Raw genomic sequence first — 20,629 nt, forward strand, 5'->3', positions numbered from 1 at the left:
CCACTCTGTAAAAAGATAGCTCCGAATTATTGTTGAATCTGTTAGCACAGTCGATCGTACAACAGCTTTTCCACCATTTTAGATGCGTTTTTTCTGTGTTTTCACAGAATTCGAAGCGGATACTCAGTCTTTTTGCCACTCAGTGGGCATGACCACGGCGAGTTCGGCTACAGTGACGTTACATGCATACCCTCTATTGGTTAATTCCTAATGTCTCAGCTGTTTTGTGTTACCACCTTTGATTGTTAATTATTTAAACCCCTCATGTGTCTTTGTTCAAGATGAAGTATTGTGTGTCTGTATTTAGCTGCCAGAACCGTACCAGCCTTTTGATCCGCGGTCACTGATTTGTGGTTTTTGATCCTGTTTAGTTCTCATGTTTATTTATTCTTGTCTCTCCTAGTTCATCCTGTTTTCAGTTCGCCTGGCCTTTTGCTTGTTTATGACTGTTTGTGCTACACGTTTTGGATTTGTCTTCCTGCCTCTTAATAAAGCTCTTAACTGCAATTGCATCTGTCTCTAACCCCATTACATGACCATGAAGACTAAACACTAATGTACACCACATGTGATTACTCTATATAGGGTCTTCTATAGTCTGTACACTGTCTGCTTTTAAGTCTGATGTTAATGGAAGCCTTTGCACTGGGTGTGTTACGACTTCAGAGGACTGCCTAAAAAGTGACACTGGACTGCCTTGTGACTGTGGCAATTATGTAATGTCATTTGAAGTATTTAGAGGAATAAAGTACTTATTCAATGTCTTTAAAGTTATAAGCATAGTAAAGGATCTTAACAAATGGTTGATTTAAGAATCATACATGCAGTCAGACTGACTGTAATTGCAATAATTCAGTTTGGGTACTTCTATCTATTTGATAGATATGACATTAGTAACATCAGCAAGACTAATTTGTGCATTTGATGGTCCTTCTGTACCATTTGTCAAGTTTCATTGCAGATAATTGAAGCTTTATTTTATGAACATTTTCTCTGAAAGTATGTTGCTTTAACACATGTATATCACTCTTCTGTTCTCAGGAATGTGAATTCTTGAAACAATTCACAAACTTTGCTGTAAGTGTTCATAAAACATACCTAGGAAGCATTATTTTTCAGCTTACTCTATTTCAAAACAAGGTTATAGGTCAGACTTTCACGGCAATCTCAAAAACATTCTGAATTATTAATAATTTTATTTCCTTCATTTTCTTTATTAAATACCTTAATTAACCAGTTAATGCTGTTTTAACACATCATTAGTAGTACATTTAGAGCCAAAGCATATACAGGTTGGTCAAACTTTTCATAAAGATTATTAACACAGGTTGACACAGATTGTGTCTTGCTTACACAAAAAATGCACTCTTGTACACCTGATATCGATCCACACTGCTTAGGTTTTTAAATCTATGTACATTATTCACAGATTGCACCTTGCGTATTCATCATGCCTGTATCATGCACGACTTTCTAGACAGCATCTACAGTATTAATGTGGTGAATATGCAATGAAATGTGTCATGGTTGTTGGGTTTCAGATGAAAATGTGGCTTGCAATTCTATCATTAAAATATTTATTTATAAAAAAAATTAGACATTCAAAATTTACATTTTAAAGTGAACTTCTTGCTGACTAGAATTCATGTTATCATTTCAGCATGCTGTGGTAAGTCTTACAAACTTAAAAATGGTGGTGAACATTTGTTGTTAAAAATGATAAACCCACATGAAGACCAGAGAGCTGTCTATGGGAGAAAAGCAAGGCATTTTGAAGCTGAGAAAGGAGGAAAAAATCAATCAGAGCCATTGCACAAACATTGTGCATAGCCAATACAACAATTTGGAATGTCCTGAAAAAGAAAGTAACCACTGGTGTACTGAGCAACCAGACATGGAACCACAAGGTGCAAACCACTCATGAGGAGTAAGATTCAGAAAGCCAGATTGGAATTTGCAAAGAAATACAGAGATGAGCCACAAAGTTCTGGAACCAAGATCAACTTCTACCAAAGTGCTGGAAAGGCCAAAGTGTGGAGAAAGAAAGGATCTGCTCGTGACCCAAAACATAGACGCTCATCAGACAAGCATGGTGGAGGTAGTTAGTGCCTTGCATGGCAGCTCTGATGTGATTGGTGTGTGAGTGCTGGTATCATAATAGATAGTATGTATTAATCTCAGCTAGCCAGTTTGCAAAAAGTATGTTAACGGCTTTTTGCAAAGACGTCAATACTGGCTCTCGTCTTCTTCTTCTCAGTGATAAGCGGGTGTCAGAACCGGAAAGTTGTGCAGCGCCACCTTGTGTACCGAGGTATTTCTGCTTTTCAATAAGCGCCATCTACTGTCAGGGAGTGAATATGCACTTTTATTCAGCGCATCACCTGCCTTTAATGCGTAGGCGTGAACACACAAAAAGTGGGAGAAACATCTGCGAGAAACATCCGATGTGAACAGGCCTTAAAGCGCTTTGTAACTGCTAAGGTTAAAAGGCGCTATATAAGTGCAGAGCATTTACAAATAAAAGAAAATAAAGAAAAATCTTAACACAATTACAATACTTATAATAACGCTAATAATAAATATTAATTAATTACTTAATATTGAGGTACAGACTAATTATCATTAAATATATAATAAGGCACAGATCAACATATAGAAATAAAAATCAAACTCCAAATAGAAGTGATGTAGTATAGAGGAATGTTAAATCTTGACATATTTTGTCTGAGATCACTATTTTTATTTGATATCATTGTTTGAGATAAAATATACTGGTGGAACTACATTGCTGTTTTATTATGTGTCCTGTTTGTGGGTTGTGGGGGAAAGTGAAAGCGTTGACAGCTGTTTTACTGTATGAATCAAGATTTGTGGAATAGAAGAACATGCTCTTATAATACCTGCCAAATGAAAATAAAACTAAGTCCTTGACTCTGTTTTTGATTTCAGCGTCGTAAATCATGCAGGGCTTTCTGGCCTTGTTTCCCAATTAGACTGTTTCTTGACAATCCACTCAAAATGATTAATTTGAGTTATTTTCATTATCCTATTTATCCTGGCTTTATTTTGGTTGTGGTGCAACTGGACGGACACACACACACACACACACACACACAATTTAGAGTAGCTAATCCACCCACTGTCATGTTTTTGGGAGATGGAAGAAAACTAGAGAACATGCTCAGAACACACTCCACACAGATAGTAAGCTGAGCTAAATTAGGGCTGCAACTAACGATTACAAATATAAATTTCAGACTAAAACTGTACATTAGCACAACTGTTTGTCCAATTATATATATACATTGGGGGAAATAAATATTGGACACGTCAACATTTTTTTCAGTAAATATATTTCCAATGAGGCTATTCACATGAAATTTTCACCAGACATCAGTATTAACAATGGAAATATAAATAATTTGCAACATTACAGTCCATAAATAAAGTTATTTGTAATAAAGTTACATATACATTTGTAAAAGTTGCCACCTCCGGTGTTACTGTCCCCCATGTATGTTTTTCTTTTGCGTTCAATTGCGGTCTCGCATTGGAGTATGGGAAATAGTGCATTGGCGAGTGTACATCGGATGTCCACTGAAAATCAGAGTGCATTGTGGGTATAAATGAGTGAACCAATGTAGGGAATGAAGTAGGGTGTTTCTCATTTTTTATTTGTGCATCCTCATTTCCTTTCCTTGCATCCTTTCCTTGCATTTTAGCTCCAAACCATTAGGATGTGAGGGAAGGATGCAAGGATGAGATGCAAGTAGAGAGGAACCGAAGCAAGTCAAATGGAATAGCCTCGCGCTCTCAAGCATATATTCAACATGACATCAAGTAATGATGTCTGTGCTTAGCTGGATTACCTCACTGCACTTCAGGGATCTGCCGTTGTACTTTTTTTTTTGATGTGCCGTTATGTTATTGGAGTTTGGTTAATAAGAACATTCTTAATAAAGAAAATGCATTGATAGTATGTGAAATGTCTGGGTTAATCAACAGTGAATTAATAAACAATATATAGAGTATCAAATCTTTTGTGCAGCTTTGCATATCCAAACATGCAAGGATCAATTCATTACAATACTCATTGTAGGTATATTATTATTTAATTTTATTTCACACAAAATTCAATCACATCATCGAAGGACTTTTTGTTTGAGATTGTGGCAGATGTAAAGGAGGAAGAGAATTTATTCATGCATCAGGTTTTTCTACAAGAAACACTTCTGGACATCGCTCCTAGCTCCTCTGGAAGCACCTCACCTCCTCGCAGTGCAATTAGAGAATTGATATGTCCTTCAAGATGGTTGACGTCGATTGATTTCCGGGTCACGGGCTGGAGGACAGAGGAGCGAGGAAATGACTAAGCATCAATTTGAGTATTGAGAAGCACCCCTCGTGGTCCATTTGAGAAGATACTACCCTTCTAAAATTCATACACTAGATGACAGAGCGCATAGTGCATAGTGTAAGTGTATAGTACATCATTTGGGACAAAACTTTAGTATTTACTCTTTGATGCGTGTTTTCGGAACAGATGTAATGCAATGAGTAAATGTACCCCGTACTGCCCGCAGACCAACTAATCGATAATGAGATTCATTTACAATGATTTTCATTATCGATTATTATCGATTAGTTTTTGCAGCTCTATTCAAAATTGAATTGGGGACCCTGGAGCTGTGAGGCGGCCAAGCATGCCACCCAAAATCATCACTTATAAATGGCATAAACTTTCATTCTTAGGCCTCCTCATGAAGTGCACACATTGTTGGATTTTCTAAAGCGTACTCATGTATAGTTCCTATCAAGTCATCTTGATTCTCAATTGCTTCAAGCCAGTAGTTGAGAATGATGTGCTGCTTCGTTTTTGAGCTACTCCCTGATGATACATCACTGGCAGTATTCATTCCATAGAAATAGGTGTTGTCTATGACCTTAATGTCTTTTGCTTACATGGGTGCAGTCATACATGAACAAGGTGTATCATATGGAACTGAGCACACAATATTTCAAGAAGTGTAGAGGAAGTGTGCACAACAATCGTGATGCATAGGTGAAAGGAAGTCTTGAATTAAATTATTCCAAATTAATCATAAGTCATATTGTCATTGTGCAAATAGGTTCATATTTGTGTTAAATGTTGAACTAAAACAAAAAGCTTGGCCTTTAGAGCAGTGTGGAGAACAGTGTATGTATGGCCGGGATTTTATTTTATTTTGTTATTGTTATAATCCTTTGTTTCATGTGAAGTCACAAAAATGTGTGTACTTTCCTGTCCACCATTTTGAATCCCTACACAAATACTGACTCTCTGTGTGAAGACTGCCACACTGTGGTATATATGGATGTTCTGTTTATATTCCCTATCAACCAGGTGAACTAAAGATTGTTCAAAGTTGGAAAAGTGGTCACGAATCAGGGCCCCAAAACTCAGATATTATATGAAGAAAGGCACAGATTATGGAAGGCTGCTGTTAATCTTAAGGATATCACAACTGAAGAGAAGTGGGATGGAATGATCATTCAAAAACATTTTGCTCTTTCATGACACAATTAAAACGTTGTGTGTACTTTGCTGTACAAATTTACAGGGTAATTTCTGAACTACCAATCCTTCATTACATTACCCTTCCCAGGTAATGGTTCATAATGGTAAATTAAATTAAATTCTTAGACTATAGTGGTAGTCTATTATAATTGCTCTTTTAGTCTGTGGTGGCCTGTATTATTTCCCATATGACTGTCCCTGACTGCGTAAAGTTTGAGACCGGTTTATTGCTTTTCACTGCCTAATAAATACAGCTTTTGTCTTGATTGGTCTTACACATCTTCATTATTCATTCATCTTCATGATTTAGAAATGGCTCATACTGTCTTTATAACCACATTGAAATAATAACATTTCCTGATATAGGTCTTAGTCACATCAATGTGTGTTCATTATTATTGCTGTGATGCTGAGAATATACAGTCTAGATAAACTGTATCTGTTTGGTTGAGTCAAACTGTAGTCTATAATACCTTAGCCATTTTGATCAGCAATAAGTGAGTGTAAATGTGTGTGTGTGTGTGTGTGTGTGTGTGTGTGTGTGCTGTATGGGTGTTAGTGTGTTCTACTTTATTACATTACTTTCCTTACTTTGAGATTGCATTCTGGACCTTTGACCTTTGAATCTTATCATCTAGAGACTGACAGTTTGGGTTTAAACAATTCCTCATAATAATCCCCCACTTAGTGCTTCACTAAGTGGTTAAATGACCACGAAACTGAACGTAAAATGTTTTTTTTTATTCATTGTAAAAGAAATATCAAACGCATTCTGTGTCGCAGGTAAATAACAAACACGTTTACACACAAATTATAGTCAAGCCTGTAGCAGCGTGGATTTCCCCATGACGTCGCGCATTTTAGTAAATGACACGCTATGGTTAAATCCCAAATAGCTCCCTGTTTATATCTATAGTGCGTGACATAGTGCATACAAACCTATTGTTCGTTCCCTATGTAGTGCACTTATATAAGGAGTAAAGCGGCATTTGAGATGTAGAAAATGGCGTACTCTCAGCTCCAGGAAACGCCCATCAAACTGCTTGTTTTGGGGATTTGTTATTGAGCGGATGTAGGAAGTTTCTGGTACTTCGACATAGGTGTATGTTTGGACCGTATAAATTTCAGTGACACGTTCAAAACACGCTATATGTTCGTGACGTAAAACCCTACAGCGCGGAATTTCACCTCTGTCTGGATAGCCCCGGTTTATATATTTAGTATTTGCGTATTTAGCGGTGAGGCTTAAGCTAGCAACAATGAAGCAATAGCTGATAACAGTTGTAGCACTAGCTGATCAGCTAGTGACACTTTATCTTCAGTATGGATTGTAGCGCGCTGGAGGTGGACGCTGTGAAATTTGCTAAATCAGCGGTGTTACACGACCAGAAAGGGAAATACAACGAAGCTGTTTTCTTTTACAAGGTAAGGTACATACTTTCGTTTTACTGCCACGTAGGTCAGCAAGCAAGCTAAGTCAGTGGAGCTTATTGGTGTGGTGTGAACTAAAGCACACTACAGCTGGTGACTTCCGGCTTTCAGCTTTTATTTAAGGTTAGATTAAAAAACAAACAAACATCTTACAGGAATACAGTACACACAATGTAGATAAAACATGACAAAACAGAAATAAAAGTGTCTGAGTAAGGTGTTGGGGTACCACAATATCCCAGAATAGCTTCTGTGTTCATTGAGATTAATAATAAAGTAATACTTTATTAATACTTTATATAGTGCAAGTCTCTGGAACAATACTGGTGTCCAGTGGCTTTATTTATCATTTCAGTCATAAAGTATACAGCTGCTACAGTACACTGTGGAAGGAAACAACCTTCCTCCAGGACCATGGTGCTGCATAAGGAATGAACATCATTTTTTTCCTAAAGATATTCTCTCAGTTGGTGTTTTGAATGTGGTGGACTGTGTTAATTTTTTTTTAACGCTTATTCAAACCATTCAGTGAGTCCACGTGCACTATAAGTGGGGGTGGACCATCCTAGAAGAGCCCACTCTGATCAGAATGGAAATATTTCAACATAGGGTCAAAGTAATCAGTCCGAGTAACGTTGCATTGATTTGCAGTGACTCTTTTCTCCAAGGGGACAAGTGGATCCAAAACATACCAACACAATGCTGAACAGAGCCAATTTGTTTTGTTTTTTTCCCCTCACCTGTCTTTATACTCATTGCTTTACATTATACTTTGGTGTTCTCAAAAGTTGTTTCTGTAGCTCAGGAGTGTCACAGTCACAGACTGTGATTTAGTCCACAAAGGCTTTGTTAATGATCTTAGTGAGATGAAATAGATGTATTAAATGAAAACACTAAACTCTTCAGTCCTGTTGTAATCATGGTAAGTTAATGTTAAACTATCCAGAGGAAAAAAAAACAAAAAACAAAAAAAACACTGTACATGGCATGTTAAATTACATGATTTGCTATTTCATTTGAAATAATGACTATCTATCTATCTATTTATTTATTTATTTTATTTTTTCATTTTTTCATTAGGAGGCAGCCCAAGCTCTTATCTATGCTGACATGGCAGGGTCCAAACTGGAAAACATTCAGGGAAAGGTGAATGAGTACCTGGACCGAGTACAGACTCTACTCAATGCTTGTGAGTTTCCAGAGATATCAGGATTTTTAAGACCTGGGCGTATCTACCAATGCTGTAGCTAATTTGACACTTTCCTCATACGTGCCTCATACTTTCTGTAATTCATTAAGGCTTATTCAGGCCGGTTTGTGTATGGGTGTGAGTAGCTGAGAGCGCGCATCATCATGAAACTATGTCATCATGGTCATAATAATGTATAGGAGTGTGCTCATGTTCTATTACTACAATGAGTAAATAAACTTCACATTCTACGTATATCATTTAGTGAGGATAAAACAAATATTACACACAATAATTAAAACATCGCTGTCAAACCATATGGGAGACTATTTGTCCCCAAAAAATAATCTCTCCAATTAGTGTTACTTTTTTGTCTTTTCTTTTCCTTTTTTTAAAAAAAAATAAATAATTGCCTTTTCATGTGCCAAAATTATTTACATCCATAAGGAATTCTTTAAAGAAGTACAAACAAATTGTCATTCTTGAAAGATTTTTAAAAATCCTTTTATTTACTCTCAGTAGGAATTTGACAGTGAGGAAATTTCCCACCGCCTAATCGATGTGTGACAACACCGGTAATACTGGTATCACCAGGGGTGGGAAGAGGGGGTTGGGGGGGCGCAGTTGGTTTTCCCCCTTACTTATGAATGCCCGTGAGGCCCTGCACATTTAACTTTAGCTTTCGAATTAGTGGCAATTGCTTGAATGGTTGGTTCATTATTACAAAACAGTACAATGACAAAGTCACTCATATTAAACATAGAACTTTTGAAACCAAATCTTCCTCCATCGTCTTGTCAGTCAGCTCGGCTCACTCTCATTCCTGCTAAATTATATCTGACTCCTGCTGATCTGTGCTGCGACTCTAACTCATTTGGCTCATGCTGAATTGAGCAGACACGTTGAGTTTTTAATTGTAGCGTCCATTCTCTAACTAAACAAAATAATTTTTATTACTATAAAAAGGCAAAATGACAATGGGGGCGGTGCCACGATGGGCAAGTGATGTTATTGGTGTGCGGCCCCAACACCGGAAACACTGGGAACACAGCAAGCCTAACTCTCAGTCTTCTGTTGTTGCCTTTAATCATGGCCTGTTTAAACAGTTAATAATACCGTTACGCAAAATTGGGGCTGTAACTAAAATTTAACATGTCTGAAACTGTTGGATTTTCATGAAGTGCCTATAATTCTGTATGGAAATGTAAATCATTTAATTTCTTTGAGATGATAATAACGGGTCAGATTTGTTTTCTAAATTGTCTAATCAGTAAGCACTCCACACACCCTTCTTATGTGTGTAATGCGCATGTAAATTTTGTTATTAATGTGTTATTAATTATTGCATCTGTTATACATCAGTGGAATGCTTTGTCAAGGTGTAACAGGATATAACAGCTTAACATTTACCAATATTAACTCAGAACATTGTGAATTTTTTGCATTTAACATTATTATTGTACTGGTAGAAAATAAAAAGCCTAACCAAACATTGCATATTTTTAGCCGTTTGTAATCTTGGTGTTCAGTGCCTTTTATGTGATTGTATGAATTATTAAAATGTTTTGTTCATGTCTCCCTCACCAGTTCAAGCTCAGAGCAGTGACCCATTAAAAACCAAGCATCAGCTGGAGCTGGAGCGTTCATACTTTCTGGTAACCCAGGCTTTCGAAGAGGATGAGAAGGGTAACACTGATGAAGCCATTGAGCTCTACACTCAGGCTGTGGAACTGTGCATTCAAGCAGTGAGATCTGCAGACACCTTTATACATATATATAAAATTAAATATAGAAATAAAATTCACAGAAATACTCTGCTGTCATGGATATCAAACAATTGGTAACACAACACAGGTTGATCCCCCGAAAAATATATATATATTTTTAAATATAGGTGTGCAACAATTATTGTCACCTCTATGTATTCTTATGAGAGAAATATATTTGAAGTACATTTGTTTTAGTACACCAGGGTGACAAGGAACAGGAAAATGTTCAACCATGAGGTAACACATTACCTTAGCCAAATTCCCTTAGTCATTCACAACAATGGGTTAGACTAAGGAATATAGCTGTGATGTACGACAAAAGTTTGTTGAGCTTCATAAAATGGGAAGTGCCTATAAAAAATAGCACAAGCATTGGAAATGCCCATTTCCACCATCAGGGCAATAATCAAGAAGTTCCAGTCAGCTGGAAAGAAAATCTGTGGGGTGAACTGAAGAGGAGAGTCTACCAGTGTGGATCTTGAAATTTGAAAGATTTGGACAGACTCTGTATGAAGGAGTGGTCTCAGATCCCTTGCCACGTATTCCCCAACCTCATCAGGCATTATAGGAGAAGACTCAGAGCTGTTATCTTGGCAAAGGGAGGTAGCACAAAGTATTGACTAAAAGGGTGCCAATAATTGTTGCACACCTACATTTAACAAAGATATATATTTTTTGATAAGCCTGTGTTGTGTTTGCAATTGTTTGACATCCATGAGAGCAGAGTATTTTTGTGAATTTTTTGAACAAAAGACCAAAAGGTTAAACGATGAAAACAATTTTTCACAGCTTTCTTTGCTCATATTTACTAAGGGTACTAATATTAGTGGAGGGCTGTATGTATGTGTGTTTCTATATATGTGTACGTATGTGTGTATATGTGTATAAATAACAGCATATAATAACAAAAACTTGAATTAAACTAAACCTTTTAAGCAACTCACATTTATAGCATTTGGTGGAAAGCCTTACCCATAGTGACTTATAGAAGTGCTTTGTAATGTCCAAGAGTAACATATCCTCATGGTAGCACAAATAAATAGGTTTCAGAATATAGTAAAGCTGCAGATTTAGCTTTCACGCAAGTGTTTATTGAAGGTGGGTCTTCAGTGTTTGCGATTCAGGCCTTCACATAGCTAGGGGAAGTTTATTTCACTACCTTGGTGTGATGAAATAGTTTTGATGCATGTCTTCCTTGTGGTACAGAGCAGGGTTTAATAACTGCCTTTAGATAGGATACGGTTGGCTTTCAGTGTTTTAAATCTGATGCACACAGCTACAGAAAGCCAGTGGAGGGAAGGCAGCAAAATAGTGATTGTAATGTGGCTGATGTTGAGTCCCATATTGGCCCTGTCTTAAACTGAACTGCTCACCTAGTAAACTCTGAACTCTCTTGTCCTTCTCTCCAACAGTCCAGTGAGACTTCGGATCAAGCTCTACAGGGCAAACTGAAGCAGCTAGCTCGCCAGGCACTGGACAGGTAAACTACAAAGACTGAATGACTTCTGCTTGTGAAACACAATACTCACCATGCCACAGAACCTCCACACTATAGTGTATCTCTGTCTAATGTGTTGGTTTGCGATTCATTTTATTTCACCACCAACTTCTCTATAAGTTTTTTCTCTACATCTGTATACTTCAGGGCAGAAGGACTAAAAGATGCCCTTTCGAAACCCACGCCCCAGGAAAAGCCTACTTCCTCCAATGTTAAAGCTCCTCCTCCAGTGAGGCAATACCTACCCCTGGGTCCAGATTTCTCCCTCCATGACAAGCCACAGCCAGTGCGAGCAGTGCAGTCTAGTGAGCCACAGGGCCAGCGCTACACACAGGAGGAGATAGAAGTGCTCAGGTAACAACATCTGGAGTTATAGTCACTCTAAATCATGCTTTTTTAATTTTTTTTTATAGCTGACTGTTCCTATTAAATTTCCTGTTTTGTCTCCTGAAGGAAGACTTCCAAGATAAATGGAATTGAATATGTGCCATTCATGAATGTTGACCTAAGGGAACGCTTTGCCTTTCCTGTTCCATTTTCGTGAGTACTGTTTGATGTACCCTTTCAGATCTGATATATTTTGCTTCACACAACTTGATAAATGTGCTATTTTTACTTGTGAAAATGTTCTTTTGCCAAGCTTTAGTAAAAACAAAACAAAACAAAAAAAGAACCATCATTTACAATAATCTGCAGGGATAAATGTGGAAAGCTGGCCTTATCGCCTAAACAGACAGCCATCTTCTGTCGCTGGGTCCGACCTGATGACATTTGCAACAATCCCACCATGATTTTCACTGTGTCGAGCTTCAGCATCAAACAGGTGTCATGGTTTCCTGTGTTCTACTTTCTGAGGAATATAAAAGTAAAAGCAGCTGTAAATGGTTTTAAATTTTAACACCATTAAGTTTGTTGCTCCTGCAGACTGTGGTATCAGACTGTTCTTTTGTTGCCTCTTTGGCCATCAGCGCAGCATATGAGAGACGGTTCAACAAGAAATTAATCACGAGGTAATTACAGATACAGTTATGCATGTTTTCTTTCCCACTGACTTTCCCACCGACTTTCCCACCAACTGTAGTGATTGCTGTGTGTTACATGTTTATTGGAAACCATGGCTGTAGATATTCCGACAGTCAGTTTTGTCATATAATAAACAACATGAAATGCAGTGATGAAACATGTCTGTGTGTGTTTGTGATCTACAGCGTCATTTATCCTCAGAATAGGAGGGGTGAGCCAGAGTATAACCCATGTGGGAAATACATGGTGAAACTACACATCAATGGGGTCCCTAGAAAGGTACAAACACTGTGTTATCTTGTTTTAGCAAAGTTGTAATGACGGGCTGCTGTAAATAATTAATGACCTGTGTATGGTGTGGTCCGACGCAGAATTTATATTATGTGAGCCTCTGCCATACAAGAATTTGTGAATTAGTTGTTCATATTGAAACAATAACGTAATAGAACGAGTCTCAATAATAATAAAAACGTGATGTCAAACATGTGTCAAACTGCTGTTTATATAAATTTAATCAACATAGGACAACATTTAGAAACTGACTACTTGCCAGTGACCGAGTTCTCTTGTAATTTTTCCTCTTAAGGTGATCATTGACGATTTCCTCCCAGTGGACCGCAATGGTGAGCTGCTCTGCTCCTACTCAAGTAACCGAAACGAGCTGTGGGTTTCCCTCATAGAGAAAGCCTACATGAAGGTGATGGGTGGATATGATTTCCCTGGCTCCAACTCTGTAAGTATAGACTACAAACTACATATTAATTTTACATTTCAACTATATGAATTTTATAATAGAAATGCACTTATTAAAAGAAGGCTTTGATTACACATATATGCAAGATTACAGCTGCCCTATATGGACAGAAATGGACAGACTTCTGAATTTTTCCTGATTTGTTTTTTTCCTTTGTAGAATATTGACCTGCATGCGCTGACTGGCTGGATTCCAGAACGCATTGCTATGCACTCAGACAATCAGTCCTTTAACAAGGACGACACCTTTCGCATGCTGTACCAAAGGTGAACACACATGAGTGTACAAACTAAGCATGCACACACACACACACACACACACACACACACTTCGTGAAGTGTTCCAGTGCACTAGTCAAAGACTCTATTTGTTTAACAGGCAGAACATTTTGGCAGCGCTTCTTAGAGTCAATTCCCATGTGGATTTCCATTAACAGGTTTCACAAAGGAGATGTCCTAATCACTGTAGCAACAGGTGTAATGACTGAGGAGGAAGGGGAGAGGTGGGGCTTGGTGCCCACACATGCCTATGCTGTGTTAGACATCAGGGAATACAAGGTCAGTTGCACAGCCTCCAACCATATACTCATGACTTACTGCTAGTGTATATATAGAAATTGGTGATAAATTAATGGGGAGAAAAACAACATAAAATGTCTTAATGAGGTGTTGGGCCACCAGAACAGCTTTAGTGCACCTTGGCATAGATGCTACAAATCTCTGGAACTGTACTGTGTGTCTCAGAGATCTCTCACATGCACATTTTAGCAATGGAGAAAGGCAAAAATATGCAAAAAAGAAATAAAAATGAATTGAGTTTGTGACTGTTTAAAAATTCAGACTCATTCCTGGTCTTTTTGTGTGTTATGTTTTCCCATACTTTTCCTTTCTGCACTTAAAATTTGGTTCTGTTTGTCATGGGCTCCAGGGGAAACAGTTCCTGCAGCTGAAGAACCCTTGGAGCCATCTCAGGTGGAAGGGCCGCTACAGCGAGCGGGATGAGAAGAACTGGACACCAGATCTACTCAAGCACCTCAAATTTGACCCCAAAACTGCACAAAAGTTTGATAATGGTGAGGGGGGATTTCTTAACACTTGGTGAAATGGAAAGATGTGTAAGACCTGTTGGCTAACTTCTGGTCTGTATTCAAGGTGTGTTCTGGATCATATGGGAAGACTTATGTCAATACTATGATGTCATCTACCTGAGCTGGAATCCTGGACTGTTCAGAGAGTCTTCTTGCATACACAGGTAAGTCTTGTACTACTCTTCTAATGTCTCATAAGGTCATTACATGACTATTACTTGACATGCCAGGCTTGATCACCTTTCTGTCCTATACCAGACCATGGGCATAAAAAATACTTGTTTCTAATTGGCTGGCAGGCATTAAATAATTTCCTGTTTAGGTACCTTTCTAAAGTTGGTCTGTTCAGAAACCTGTTCAGTTGAAAATAAATGATCCTGACACTGTGTAAGTATGTCAGAACATAAAGGTGTATGAGAAATAGGCCTGTTTATACTGTACAGGAAGCATACAGGAAGTATAGGGTATCCTAAAAGTCTAATTATGTAGGGGACTATGTATGCCAGCACCAAGTCGTTGTGTCTTTGTGAGTGGATGTCAACTTCTTGGGTTAGTCCAGAACACTTTTAGTTAAAGAATGTTAATGTTTTGGAATAGCCAAGTCAAAGTCCTGTCCTTACTCCAATAGAAAAGTTGTAGAAGGACCTGAAGCAAGCAGTTCATGTTAGGAAAAGTTGTTCTGTACTGAGAAATGGGCTAAAATTCCCCCAAGCCGATGTGCAGGACTGATCAACAGTTACAGAAAATGTTTAGTTGCAGTTATCGCTGCACAAGGGGGTCATACAAGATACTGAAAACAAAGGTTCACATACTCTTGCCACTCACAGACATGTAATATTGGATCATTTTCCGCAATAAATAAATGACCATGTCTAATATATTCGTCTCATTTGTTTAACTGGGTTCTCTTTGTCTACTTTTAGGATTTGTGTGAAAATCTGATGATGTTTTAGGTCATATTTATGCAGAAATGTAGAAAATTCTAAAGGCTTACCACTGTAAGAGAGAAGAAGGGAGGTTCACAGTGGTGCGCATGGTACCCTGTGATTAAAAGAATGCTAATTTCAACAGTTTGCAGCTTTAACACTGTAGATTGCTAAACATAGTAAAACTTTGAAAGAAATTATATTAAACACTGTCTATTCTTGCCCAGTCGTACTTGGAGTTGCACAGTTTGTAGCAAGCTTGAGAGGAATGCAGCTTAAGCCTTTGAAGCGCGTGGGTGTGCTCTGAATGCAGCTTTTGAAGAGTTGTTCTAGTGACATTTGGTTCACAGGATTGTATATAGGGGCTACATCCTTCCATCTACTCCAAAAGTACTTTAATAAAAGTTTTCCCCTATCTGTGGATCCATGATACCTATACAGGAATTATCCAGGAGTTATTTATAGGATACAGCACATGGAAGGATAATTATAAATCAACTTCTTGGATGTGACCATAGGAATGGTTGTATAGTGATAGCATGCAGAGGACTAGAAAGTCAGCTAAGATAGATTTTTTTGTTCATTTAATTCATTTATGAGTGAGCTGGACATATACAAAACCTTCTTTTCCCAAACCTTGATATGTAGTTGTTGGTTAAGTGAGATAACAGCTGAAAAAGTGTGTTTATATCTGAAAATAATGGTCTCGTCAAAGGAAACACCTGCCATAAGCTCTGACATTAAGACCGGAGTTCTCAGTTTACCAGCTCAACTGAGATTTAGCCTCATTCTAATACTTAACAGTAGTAGTAAAGATAAAATCAATACAGATTTTCAATCAGAAGAAGAGGTAACTGTGTGCATATTTTTGTGTATGTGTGTGTTCGTGAGCACTTGTGGGTCAGTGAAATACTCTTGTAAACATGCGTCTGATCTGGGTGACAGAGTTTTTTAATTGTGAGTGAAGAGGGTTGCTGCAGTAATTGCTCATGCATAGTGATTTGCCTGTTGCAGTAGCTGGGATGGAAAACAGGGTCCAGTGAAAGATGTATATAGTTTGGCCAATAACCCTCAGTACAAACTGGAGGTGCAGTGCCCACAAGGTGGAGCTGCAGTATGGGTGCTGCTAACAAGACACATCACAGACAAGGTATAGTTGGTCACAGAGCATGGTCATTTTCATTTTCATTTTCAATTTATGCATTGATATTAACTGTTTATTCTTTTTCTACTCTTTAAGGATGACTTTGCTCAAAACCGAGAGTTCATCACTTTAGTGGTTTACAAGAATGACGGCAGGAAGGTTTACTATCCAAGTATGTATCTTATAAATGAAAATTTAGAAATAAGTAATATGTGCCTTTATTTCCTTATATTTTCTTTTTTTGCATTAAATACAGCTTATCATTTTCAAGTTTTCAGTTTATTTGGAACACCTCTTGTTTCTAGCAGAGTGTAGTGTGGACAGCCATTTTAAATTCATCTAAAAGATGCTTATTTGGGTTGAGATCTGAAGACATTCCACACACCATCACACTGACACCACCATGTACTGCCCACACCAAACATTTTATAGCGGCTTGGAACACAGCTCAACCGATCGGCTTGTAGAGCGAAAATGATCTGTTTAATAACCATCATTTGAACCTTAAACTCACATGAAGTTTTTGAGGAGATGGATATACTAATAGACTGCCATATGTGTGAATTCATCACTTTTTAAAGCAAATTCTCTGCTCTCTGTGTCTATCTTTTAGGTGACCCTCCCCCTTATATTGATGGCATCAGGATTAACAGCCCACATTACCTGACCAAGATTAAACTGACCAGTCCAGGAACTCACACATTTACACTGGTTATGTCGCAATATGAGAAGCAAAATACCATCAACTACACATTAAGGGTAATTCCTTGTCTTTCTCTCTAACTTTGTGTTTCATATTTCATCTTGTGGAAGAGCAGCGACTGAAAAAATGTTTATCTGTGATATTAGCCTAGTTTCGTTTGGTTGTGAAATATGATTTAATAATGTATTGACATAGCTGAGTGTTCATAGCTCATTATGTGATGCTCTTTATTAATGTCTCGAGGGTTCCATGAGAAAATGGCATGCCATGCCACTTTCTACACACTTCTGCAAATTGTAAAATGAATATTCCATATACTATACAGAGATTAGATATAATAAGATGCATGCCATTTAGGAGTGGCTCTAATATTCATTAGTATGAATTTACTATATTCCCTACCAGGTCTACTCATTGTGCAGGTTTAATTTCTCCAAAATTTCATCACCCTTTTCCCACACAAAAAGGGTAAGCAAGTTTGTATCATATACTTTTTATTGTTTGTTGTGTATTATTGTATTGTGTGTATTATATTGTTTTATATTATATATTATTATATGTTTTAATGAAACCTTGTCTTCCTAAAAGATAAATGGCCAGTGGAAAGGGATCAGTGCAGGAGGATGTGGAAACTATAAGGACACCCACAAGCATAATCCAATCTATCAGTTCAACCTGGACAAATCCGGACCTCTGCTCATCGAGCTCCGAGGCTCTAGGTGAGACTATATATGATCTCATTACCTCCAGTCTGGAGCACACATATTAATTTCTCCAACTTTCTGTCTACTTTGTATTGACATTATTGCTGTTATATTAAGTTCTTGCTTGAATTTAGATTTATAGATGGGTGAGAGAAAACGCAATGAAAAGTGTCTTAATAAGGCCACCATGAGCCACCAGAACAGCTTCAGTGTTTGGCATAGATTCTACAAGTCTCTGGAATCTACTGGATGGATAAACACCAATCTTCTAAAAGATATTTTCTCAACTGGTCTTTTAAATGGTAGTGGTGATGAGGTGTTCATTTGGGTTGAGATCTGCTGACTTTACATCATAAATCATACTCATACCATTCAGTGAGCCTTCGTGCGCTCTGGCTTTGCAGCTTAATATTGATTTGCAGTAATCCTTCCCTCTAACGGGACAAGTAGTCACAAATTATGCCAGCAAAATGTCTCCACTGGGATAACTGAGCCTCTGTGTTTTCCTAATTTGTCAGCTATCTGAATTTGCAGAGTTCGTTCTTCTAGGAATGCCAATTAATTTTGAGATGCATAAGCCTGGCTGTCTATTCTGTAGTGTGTGGGAGTAAAGAGTTTTGAAGTGTTATGAATGTTATTGGGCTTCCCTCAACAGGCAGTACAGCGTGGGTTTTGAGGTCCTGACCGTGTCCACCGTAGGAGATGCAGGGACTTCAGGCATCCAGAAAAAGGGCAGTGGAGATTACAGGTATTGTACAGCTGTTCTCACACAGAAAGAAGTGTACATGTAGGAGCCTGATTCAGCACTAACATTATGTTGTGGAAAAAATACAGAACGAGAACTACTGATATTGATAGTGCCTGAATGCCATGAAAGTCTCTCTCTAAAGTACTGCAAACTATTATGCACAGGGGAGGGGGAATGGTTGATTTTTAATGAATTCAGTTGTTTGGAATACATTAAAATATACTATACACAAATATTATTACTTATGGATGTTATATAGGCCTATGCAGTGTTATTTCAGCATTCAGTAGAGAACCATGGGAAGGTAACATGTAAAGGATTTACATGGACTATTTTATTAGAACAGAAGAGCAGCTAGAACAACTTATTTTTTTTTTTATTAACAGTCAGTTTTACTAGAAAGTAAAATACTATTCAACTAAAACAAATCCAGACAGAGACAAGAAAATATGACCATGTATACTTAGAATATTGGTTACAGCCATTATTGTCAGCAGTGAGGTTCAGCCCCTTTTGTGTGAATTTTATTATTATTTTTTTACCAGACATATGCATTGGGTTTTAAATGCTTATATTTTATACTGTTAGGGGGATGTGATCTTAGGCAGAAAGTGAATGGGAAGATAAATGAGGGACCTGCTGAAATTTCCACAGAATGCATTATGCATGCAGCTTGCATCCAGCTGCTGATTGTATATTAGTGCTTTTTAGATCACATTACCAGTGTTTTGTAAATGTAATTAAACTTTGAAACTCAGTTTATACTTTGACATAAACCATACTGAAATATAAAGAAGTTACATCACATCTCACAGGTATTTGTTGATGCCATTTTTTTTTTATTTTCTGGAATCAGATATTTGCCTTAATTCTATTACTGTCTGTAAAAGCAAGGCACAGAATGGATTAAAATCAGTTCTGGGCTTATTGTGTAATAGAAATGAACCAAATAAATATAATAAAAAAGAACCGCAGCACCATGATACATAACCCATTCTCACCCTCGGTTCTCGTCAGGTGTGGTTTCTGCTATATGGAGCTGGATCATGTCCCTGCAGGCATCTACAATGTCATCCCCACCACTTTCCTGCCCAACCAAGAAGGGCCCTTCTTCCTAGATTTTTCCAGTGCAACTCCTCTTCGAGTGTCTCAGCTCCAGTGACAACTCCGTAGCCACTATTATAAGCTGTTACACCACAAAAGATGTCTCTCATCAGTTTCTCACTGGTACGGAAATGCCTGCTGTCCCTCTGTTCTTATTGGTTTCTTCTCGTGTCACAGTGTATAGTCAAACTGATCATCACAGACTGTTTACTTGGCATGCTCTGGTTGGCCTGGCTCTCCTCATCATTGTACAGTGCTTGGAACGAGATGTTAGTCAGTAAGAAACACATGCTCCAAAATCATGCACTAAATTCTCTTGACAACATGGGTGCATACATATTTATTTTATTCCACTCAGGAGACTGCAATAAATCTGTTGAAATTTACAGTGTTGTTTGTTAAAGTACATTAGGGCTCTTGCCTTGGCAGCATAAGTGTGGTGGAGCACTACTGTATGTAACTGTGCGTGAATGTGAGCATCATAACACTCATCTTTATATATATTAAATTGTGCCGGATTGCTTATTTTGCTATTTACAAATTACACCTTATTTCTGGGAAGGAAGAAGTTTTCTACCTATTTGTGGTGCTCAATTTATATTTTCTGATCACACTGAAGCCAAATAAATATCTACTTTATTACTGTAGATTATGTTTAACCTTCTAATTTGGTTTCATCCCTCAGATGCACTTATTTAATTTGAAGGAATAAAATGTGAAGTTTCAGATCACGTTATTTTATCCTGAAAATGTTTGATGTAGGTGTTGTGCGTAAATACATTTTGTAACTGAGCTGCATGCAGTAGCTGCCACACGATCTTGCCTCCGTTGCAGAATCAAATGGGGCAACAGATAAAAAATGAGTCCTAATTTGGAGTCACAAGATATTTTCATATCAATAGCAGCTTTTTCCTTAACACCCATGTGTGCCAAATGTAATAAAATGAATGATTCACTGTTAATGGCTTCCTTCCTGAGAAGCAGAAACCCTT

General features: G+C 37.7%; 1 protein-coding gene across 1 annotated transcript; it reads left to right on the forward strand.

Annotated features, from left to right (window-relative positions):
- The first annotated feature begins 6,561 nt into the window (after window positions 1-6,561).
- On the forward strand, window positions 6,562-20,284 carry capn7 (calpain 7). Its single transcript, XM_053634463.1, has 21 exons — window positions 6,562-6,982; window positions 8,069-8,177; window positions 9,765-9,922; window positions 11,359-11,426; window positions 11,592-11,798; window positions 11,898-11,984; window positions 12,141-12,267; window positions 12,369-12,454; window positions 12,653-12,746; window positions 13,054-13,200; window positions 13,381-13,487; window positions 13,658-13,778; window positions 14,149-14,293; window positions 14,373-14,472; window positions 16,249-16,384; window positions 16,475-16,550; window positions 16,992-17,137; window positions 17,487-17,549; window positions 17,670-17,800; window positions 18,441-18,533; window positions 19,551-20,284. Exons 1-21 carry the CDS (start codon window positions 6,881-6,883, stop codon window positions 19,693-19,695), a joined length of 2,448 nt encoding a protein of 815 aa, XP_053490438.1. The 5' UTR covers window positions 6,562-6,880; the 3' UTR covers window positions 19,696-20,284.
- Window positions 20,285-20,629: the final 345 nt, after the last annotated feature.

The sequence above is a fragment of the Ictalurus furcatus genome, chromosome 1 (assembly GCF_023375685.1).
Source record: "Ictalurus furcatus strain D&B chromosome 1, Billie_1.0, whole genome shotgun sequence".
Classification (NCBI taxonomy): domain Eukaryota; kingdom Metazoa; phylum Chordata; class Actinopteri; order Siluriformes; family Ictaluridae; genus Ictalurus; species Ictalurus furcatus.

Coding starts and splice junctions, on each gene's coding strand:
- capn7 (XM_053634463.1), top strand. CDS start 6,881: ATGGATTGTAGCGCGCTGGAGGTGGACGCTGTGAAATTTGCTAAATCA. Junction 11,427..11,591: donor GCTCGCCAGGCACTGGACAG/GTAAACTACAAA, acceptor TGTATACTTCAG/GGCAGAAGGACTAAAAGATG. Junction 17,801..18,440: donor ATCGAGCTCCGAGGCTCTAG/GTGAGACTATAT, acceptor TTCCCTCAACAG/GCAGTACAGCGTGGGTTTTG.